Genomic DNA, 8,855 nt, shown 5'->3' with positions numbered 1-8,855 from the left:
TTCGTGAGTTGTTTGCTTGCTTTTAGCAGTGGATGACAGTGAGTTTTGAACTAGGCTGTGGCTAAGCCCCTGCTAGCTCTACTCCAGCAATGTCAAGCATATGTCCTGCAGGCTGAACACAGCCCATGGAACTGCTTCATGTGGCATACTGGTTATTGGCAGACTACTAGAAGCCAGGGATGTAGCCACTGGTGGATGCAGCCTTTTATTGAATCTGGGGCCCTGTGGCCATTGTGTACAAGGCCCTTAGCAGCAGACAGGTGAACAAAGGCTGTGCAACAGTCCCACTTTCCCTGTGGCCACCTGGCCTGCTGCCACTTGCTTGCCTCTACCACAGTAAGCAGCTGCCCGGCCCATGGCTGCTTGCTACTACTGCTTCAGTGGCTACCATGGTAGCCGCTGTGGTAGCCACTGCTATTGCTGCTGTAGTGGCTGTAGCAGCCTTCCCATGTCCTGAGCTGGATGTGACCTGCGAGAAACCCCACTGTGTGGATCTGGCCGTAGAGGCCCAGGTGAGTTTGGCACCCCTGCTCTATTCCAAACAGGACTGTTGAGATGGAAGGCAGCTTAGATCTCCCTACTCTTCAGATCTCATTTTTATTTCAGTGATTCTAGTTGAAACCACATAGCCTCTTTTGATCTCCTCCTCCATACCATTTTCATCTCTTCTCCTTGAGCTCCCCTCCTCCTGTAGTTCCTTCTCCTGCAGATATAAGTCCCATGATCAAATGAACCTCCCTCAGTCTCAGCTACCTCTGTCTAAATGTTCTATTGTTTCTCCAAAGCCAGATGACCAGGCAGGGTAAATGTTCATGCACACTTGTCTTCACACCTGCAGGAATTTGAGGGCCATGTTTGTTTAGCTTCTCTTTGTTACTTTTTGATAAGTAATCTGCAAATGTAGGCTTTGGCATGTTTTTCTTTTTCCTTGGCGTTGACTGATCTATTTATGCCATTCTTGGTAGAGAGGTGGATCCTTTCCCGATCTGTTTCAGTAGGTATTCCCAAGCTATTTTGAAATCTTAAATTTAATGGTGATATTGTTTTCCTTCATGTTATTTCTAACAAGATAGGTGCTGTACAGAAAACTTGATGGTAGAGGGGATAGTATGTAACTGATGGTGAGCAGTGTCTTGGTATATGTAAACTTAACTAGATGGTGTTGGAAGATGAATGCAAGCCTGATGGCATGCAAATGTTTGAACGCTGGGGAGAGGGGTTTGTGCAGGATGCACATAAGCTTGACTGTTGGTAGTTAGGAATGCAACCTAGTTTTTTCCAACACAGTCAACTGCTGCACCTGACTTACCAAGGTAGTAGAAGAAACAATCTAGCAAAAGGCATGCAAGGTTAGATGTAAGGTGGAGCTGCCCTGCATGCTGGAGTGGAGAGTCCACAACAGTTAGCAGCTTTTAATATGGAATCACAGGCTCTGAATCCTCAACATATTAAAACAGTGGTGCTCAGGCTTTTGGTCCCACAGGCTAGAGGAGAAGCATGGAGTTGGTTCACTGGCTGAATCCCATAAAGGGTTGGTGCATGGGATCAGTTTGCAGGTGTGATTCCCATTGCATGCCAGGCACAATCTGGTGGTGCACTGGTCTGACCCCACTATCTCTTTCCCTTTAACCTTCCCAGTTCCCAGAGCATGCCCTTTGGTCCTGGGGAGTGGGGGAGGGGTGGTGGGGTGGTGAGGTGACATAAATGAACAGGGTAGGGTGCAGCTGTCGTTGTAGTCACCACATTTCTGGAGTAGAGGCAGTTAGAGGTTTACACTGCCAAGAACCATTCTCCCTTGCAATTGCAAAAGCAGCACATTTTCCCTGACACCATCCTGCTGCGACTGACCCAGTAGCTGTTCTGGATGGCACAAGGCATCCCCACATTATATGCATCTCCCCTGTCCTGCATTGCCAGTTTCACAGTATTCTGGGAACCATGATCTAAGGGATCTATATTCAGCTGCAGGAAACAAGTGTACTGACAGCTTTCTAGGGAACATACACAAACATTGTGAATTGGAAAGCTGAGAGCTTGGGCAGCCCCAGCTCCCTCAGGCTCTGGGAATCCAGGAGAGGGGGTCCAAGCACTTCCCATTGTCCCCCCCAATTCATCTAGCCATTCTCAGGCAGCCCCACACACAATATTGTGCAGTCAATCGCAGGCAATGTGCACCAGGCAAGCAGCTTTCTAGGGGAAGTAGAAAGCAAAATTGTCTTCAGCCCTAGATGGAAAAGTGAAAAAAATCTAGACACACAGGTCACGCAGACCCTTGAAGTCTAGAGGTGGGCATCCAACTCCCCATACCTGACACCCCCAGGCTGCCTGACACCCTGCTGAACTCGGTCAACTGTGGGACTTTGTAATTTATTGAATGGTTCTCTAGGAATTGTTTTCTAGAAAGAGTTATTCTAGGAAATGGCAAGCCCATTGAAATGGCAATGTTCACCAGCTGTAGTCTCTGTGGCATTCTGCTCAAACATAGCCTGATGCAGTGCCTTGAATGGTGTGTCTGCTGGATCTCCTCCCCCCCATTCCCCCCACAATGGAGAGCAGGTCTAGCACCTCTTCCAGGCACCAGCTGTTGACACCCAGCAGAGGAGGAGGAGGATGCCATGGGGGCATTGTTTGCTCTTGTCAGCTATATCAAAGAATGTCCCTTGAGTACTTCTAGTCAGTACTGCTGGCCACCTAGTATCATAGACCACCAGACAGCACTGCAAGGACTCTGCTTTTTTTGTGCATGGTGGAGAGTTGGGTGTAATGATATTTCCAAACCTTGTGTACAGGTACTGTGGCACGAGATGGCTGACCTTGTGATCACCTGTAGTGAGCTTGACTAAATGACCTGTGACTGATCCCAGGGACAGTAATTTTCTAGCCATACATGGGAAACCCAAGCTACTGCCCAATGAGTACTTAATGTCATAGAATGACTGTCAGATCTGTGCTCAGGCAGGCAATTAATTGGCCTGTTAATTATTCCATGACTTCCATGCTGTACTGCGACAGTCTGCCCTGCTCCACATGTTCTGCTCCTCCTGGATGCCCTGTAGTGTAAAGGGAAACCGAAACAAGGGCACAGGGGACCAGGCATACAATGTGGGTTATGTAGGAATTCGGGGGGTGGGGGGAGGGGAAGCAAGATACATGTGCATACACATTTTACCCCCATCTCCTCTCTGTATGCCCCACCCCATACCATGCAGGGAACCTTGTTCACCAAATATAAGTTAATTAAGCAGGTTTCTAGGGTAATTTTTAGAGGCTGCAAAGTGAGTTACAAAAAGCATTGGTAGCTGCAGATTACCCAGTTCTTGGGAATCATAGAATTGGAAAATTAGGGTTGGAAAGGACCTCAGGAGGTCATCTAGTGAGTCCTACCCCCTGCTCAAAGCAGGACCAACCCCAGCTATTTCATCCCAGTCAAGGCTTAGTCTCCCTGGGGCTTCAAAATCTCCAAGGATGGAGATTCCACAACCTCTCTGGGTAACCTGTTCCAGTGCTTTACTACCCTCCTAGTGAGAGTTTTTCCTAATACCTAACCTAAACTTTCCTTGCTGCAACTTGAGACCATTGCTCCTTGTTCTGTCATCTGCCACCACTAAGAACAGTCCAGCTCCATCTGCTTGGGAACCCCCCTTCAGGTAGTTAAAGGCTGCTATCAAATCTCACTTTATTCTTCTCTTTTCCAGACTAAATAAGCCCAGTTCTCTCAGCCTCTCCTCATAAGGGCCTACCAGCCCTCTAGCCCAGTGGTCTCCAACTTTTTAAGTAGCAGATCACTTTTTGAATTTAAAAGCAACCCAAGATCTACCTTGCACGGCCACCCCCACTCCCCTGCCCAGCAGGTCATAGAATCATAGAAGTAGGGTTGGAAGGGACCTTGTAGATCTTCAAGTCCGACCCCCTGCCTGGGCAGGAAGAAAACTGGGCTCAAATGACCCCAGCCAGGTAGGTATCAAACCACTTCTTAAAGACCCCCAGGGTAGGAGCCAGCACCACTTCCCTTGGAAGTTGGTTCCAGATCCTAGCTGCCCTAACTGGGAAGTAGTTCCTACGGATGTCTAATCTAAACCTACTCTCCAACAACTTGTGGCCATTATTCCTTGTTATCCCGGGGGGCGCTAGGGGAAACAAGGTCTCCAAACACTTCTGGTCCCCCCTAGTGAGTTTATAGGCGGTCACCAGGTCCCCCCCTCAGCCTTCTCTTGTGAAGGCTGAACAGGTTCAGGTCCTGTAACCTCTCATTGTAGGGTCTGCCCTGCAGTCCCCGGATCATGCGGGTGGCCCTCCTCTGGACCCTCTCAATGTCGTCCACATCCTTCTTGAAGTGGGGTGCCCAGAACTGGACACAGTACTCCAGCTGTGGCCTGACCAGTGTCACATAGAGGGGGAGGATCACCTCCTTGGCCCTACTTGAGATACACCTGTGGATGCACGATAAGGTCTGGTTAGCCCTGCCAACCGTGACCTCGCATTGTCGGCCCATGTTCATCTTGGAGTCAATAATGACTCCAAGATCCCTTTCTGCCTCCGTGCTCTCAAGAAGGGAGTTTCCCATCTTATAAGTGTGCTGCTGGTTACTACTGCCCAAGTGCAGCACCCTGCACTTGTCAGTATTGAAACGCATCCTGTTTTTGTTAGCCTACCCCTGCAACCTATCCAGATCTTTCTGCAGTCTCTCCCTCCCTGCTAATGTGCCCACCTCTCCCCATATTTGGTATCATCAGCAAATTTGAACAGGTTGCTTTTCACCCCATCATCCAAATAGCTGATAAAGAAATTGAACAGTGCGGGCCCAAGGACCGAGCCCTGGTGGACTCCGCTGCCCACTTCCACCCAGGTCGAATATGACCCATCCACCACCACCCTCTACGTACAACCCTTCAGCCAATTCGTAATCCATCTGACCGTGTAGGCATCGATGCCACAGTCACCTAGTTTTTTAATGAGGATGGGGTGGTCAACAGTGTCAAAGGCCTTGCTGAAGTCCAGAAAGACTACATCCATGGCGACACCTGCATCTAATGCTTTTGTACCTGAGTATCTGATGTGCTGATGAGTGATGCACAGGTAAGTCTGTGGGGAGAAAAGGAGGGGGAAGATCAAGGCAGAGGGAGAAAAAAATATTTGGGTGCACACCCCCCCCAGCATGTAAGTCTGTGGGGGAAGGGATAGGGGGAGGAGAAAGGGCCATGGGGGATGAAGATCGAGGCCCCAGCCCTAGCGGGGAGGAGGGGGCATGCACCTTGGGAGGACACGGGGGGGGGGTGCATGCCCCCAGATCTGCATGTGGAGTGGGGCAGGCTGCAGTTGTGGGCTTGGGCTGGGCTGTTCCTGGTGGAGGCTGGGTCATGCTGCACTTGGGCGGTCAGTGGTGGTGCTGGGAGTGGGACTACGGGGGGCTGCAGCCACCCAAAATGTTGCTGTAGCCCCCCTGAATCTCTCCCAGCACTGCCACTGCCTGCCCCAAGTGCAGCCCAGGATCAACTAAAAAAGGCTCCAAGATTGACCAGTTGATCAGAATCGACTGGTTGCAGACCACTGCTTTAGTCATTTTTGTTGCCTTCTGCTGGACTCTTTCCAATTTGTCCACCTCCTTTCTGTAGTGGGGGCCCCAAAACTGGACACAGTTCTCCAGATGTGGCCTCACCAGTGCCAAATAGAGGGAATAATCACCTCCCTTGACCTGCTGGCAATGCTCCTACTAACGCGCCTGGTATGCCATTAGCGTTCTTCGCAAGGGCACGCTGTTGGGTCCTATTGAGTTTACTGTTCACTGTAACCCCCAGGTCCTTTTCTACAGAGCTGCTGCTTAGCCAGTCAGCCTCCAGCCTGTACTGATGCATGGGATTGTTCCATCATAAGTGCAGGACTTTACACTTGTCCTTATTAAACCTCATGAGATTTATTTTGTTCCAATCCTCCAATTTATCAAGATCTCTCTGAATCCTAACCCTACCCTCCAACCTATCTACTACTCTCCCCACCCAGCTTGGTGTTATCTGCAAACTTGCTGATCCATCCCACTTCGAAGTCATTGATAAAAATATTGAACAAAGCCAGCCCCAGGACCAACACCCTGGGGCACTCCACTTGATAGCAGCTGCCAACTAGACATTGTGCCATTGATTACTACCCTCCAGCCAGTTTTCTATCCACCTTACAGTCCATTCATCCAACCTGTACTTCCTTAGTTTGTGAATCCAGAAGCCAGTGTCTATTTCCTCCCCCAGCCTGCCCCCACACCCCAAAGCAGTCTGGCATGCTGTGGACTGTGCTCAAGTGCAGACAGTGGAAGTTAGTGGAGCTGAGGCAAGCACCACTCTTGAGTTCAATCAGTTGCAGGCAATTGAAGCATATTGAACTCCCATCTGGAAAAGAAGGGAAAATGAAAACAGCCATAGCTCCAGCAGAAAGGTGAAAAATACTCAAGCTGAAGCTCAGCCAGACCTGAGAACTCAGAAGCTGGGGTCAGAGGAGGGGGGAGGGCTGATGAGTGATGCACTGCGGGATGCCTGGAGGGCCAGCCAGACCCCAGTCACAGGTTTTTGAGTCATGCTGTTAAGATAGAGCACAAAACAGGTTTATCTACTAATAGATTGGTGGTTGTTTCTAAATGTGTATTTAATAGAAATCATTGCTGCTTTAGGCTCCCATTATGTAAAGGTAATAGCTTTATTAATAAAATTAAATAGCTATTATAAATAATAACAAATAAATAAATGAATGCATAAATAAATAAATAAATAAATACTAAGCAGTTGTTATGCAATAAACATATAGGCATAAACTCCAGCACAATGAGTTGAAAGTATATATCGTCAATACAGGAAGATGACAAAGAGTAACGATAGATTGATCGATAGATCTATAAAATTTCGCCATATTTGACTTCACATGTAAAGATTCACTCAGTTTAGTTACTATTTCAAAGAGGGTTTACAGGGTGTAGAAAATGCTGAACAGTCCCCTTCATTGCAAGATTAGCATTCAGTTATTGGTATTCTGTAGGGATGAGAATCTCTTGGGACTGCTAGAAGTCTCTCTCTCATCTGATATTGTAGGAAAATTACAATGCATGTTACAGTTAAGCAATTATTTTATCAGAAAAGTGCAAAAGAGCCCCTATATACAGTATACATAAAATGCCGAAAGCCATTAAGGTGCATCCCATCCTTCCAAAATGTCATGTTTTCTGGCTCTTCAGCTATGAGTTCTTTCTTCTATTTTAAAAACTACAATACAGTATTTGATATACAATGGATGATGTGCAGGTTCCATTTCATAGTCGCATAACCAAAAGTGTTGTGAAGGACTCTAAAAAGTTACTGTGGATGAGTTGGCAGTCAGAACAGATTCAAGTGTAAGATAGTTTAATTTGGCTGTTTTCATAGTACTGGTAGGTGCAATAGCCTTGAGCTGGAATGAAAAAAGGGAAATGGTTGAAGCACAAAGGAATACAATGACTTGTGTTTCAAAATTATATGGAAATATCTTTTCCTAGGCATAACAATTTTATTGGTTTTCTGAAAGGTTGCTCATATTTTAAGTGTCTGAATGAAGCATCTAAGGCTTAAATTGTGAGAAGAACTTCTCGTGACAGTTATTAAAAATCATGATAACAGTACTTAATTCATTTAATTATCAATCAGTTCCAGCAGAGGAAAGGAAAGTTTTGATGCCCCCGCATCTAAATTAAGTTACAATACAATCGGTTTAGCCAGAGACTACATGAGGAGGTATTAGGCTTTAGAAACAAGGAGTCACTACATGATTGATTTTCTCTTCTCACCTGTATAATGCTAATTCAGGCAGTCTGTACAAAAAATGTTGGTACTATACCTTAGTCTTAAATACTTTTTGTGAGTTGGTCAACAAGCAGAAAACCTCTGGTCATTTCCATGCGGATGATTTCCCAGGCGCACAGGCTGTACTGCTTCTCTTCCAAGAAATTGTATATTCCCTGGAAATATCTTTTGATTTTCAGCTTGGTGAGCACTAGACCATCACTTCCCATCTTGGTTCCATCCTTCTCCTTCTGGAAACCCAAACAGGCTTCCAGTCTCTCAATTTGCTGGTGAAGTTTGTTTTGGAAGGTAATGATGGAAATCTCATCCCAGGCAGTTTGTGTGAGGTTTTTGCTAAAGACTGTGAAGATCTCTTGGAGGATGTTCTGAATTGCCAACTTCGCATTTTCTTTCTGGGACAATTGGAGCTTGAGAACATCTTGCATGGACTTGAAATCAGTCCTTTCACTGAAGCATTGGAAGGGAAAATTTCCCCCCATTTTCTCCAGGAGCTCTAAGCTATCTTTGTTTAGTTTCTTCTGCTGGAAGCTAAGCAAATCACAGTGCTGTGATGAGATTTCAGTGGAGAAGAGTAGTACAAGGCAAATGTGCAGCAAACGCATTGTAGACATGGTGATGAGGATGATCTTGTCTGCTCCCTTGTCTTTGGACACAGAACTTGTGAGGCTGAAATTTGTTCCAGGTCTTTAGTGAATAGCTGTGTCTTCCATCCATGTCTCTGAATTTAAGTATTTAAGCATTTCTTTCATCATTTTCATGTTCACAAGATTTTCCTTCTTTCATTTTCTGTTTACTTCATTGCTTTTTGGTTCCAGTAGCACATTTCCTGTTTTTTGGTGATTTAGTGAAAATGAATAAAGTATTAGAAGAAAACACCTTTTCTAGATACCATCTCTTTACTGTATCATGTCAGTTACATGATATCTTTGAGCTGATGAGAGTGCATGGACACATAGAACAAGGCAGCCATGTCAAAACGTGCTGCTTCTGTAAAAATGACACTTGTGTATCCACTCTTCCTCATCACAGTTTAGGAGGATG

General features: G+C 46.3%; 1 protein-coding gene across 1 annotated transcript; it reads right to left on the bottom strand.

Moving 5' to 3' along the window:
* Window positions 1-7,768: 7,768 nt before the first annotated feature.
* Window positions 7,769-8,508, bottom strand: LOC132248365 (interferon epsilon-like). The gene has a single exon (XM_059721368.1). The coding sequence runs from the start codon at window positions 8,423-8,425 to the stop codon at window positions 7,856-7,858; it is 570 nt and encodes a 189-aa protein (XP_059577351.1). The 5' UTR covers window positions 8,426-8,508; the 3' UTR covers window positions 7,769-7,855.
* Between the last annotated feature and the right edge of the window lie 347 nt (window positions 8,509-8,855).

Source organism: Alligator mississippiensis, chromosome 2, assembly GCF_030867095.1.
Source record: "Alligator mississippiensis isolate rAllMis1 chromosome 2, rAllMis1, whole genome shotgun sequence".
Taxonomy (NCBI): Eukaryota; Metazoa; Chordata; order Crocodylia; family Alligatoridae; genus Alligator; species Alligator mississippiensis.
This window is presented reverse-complemented; position numbering and strand designations above follow the sequence as displayed.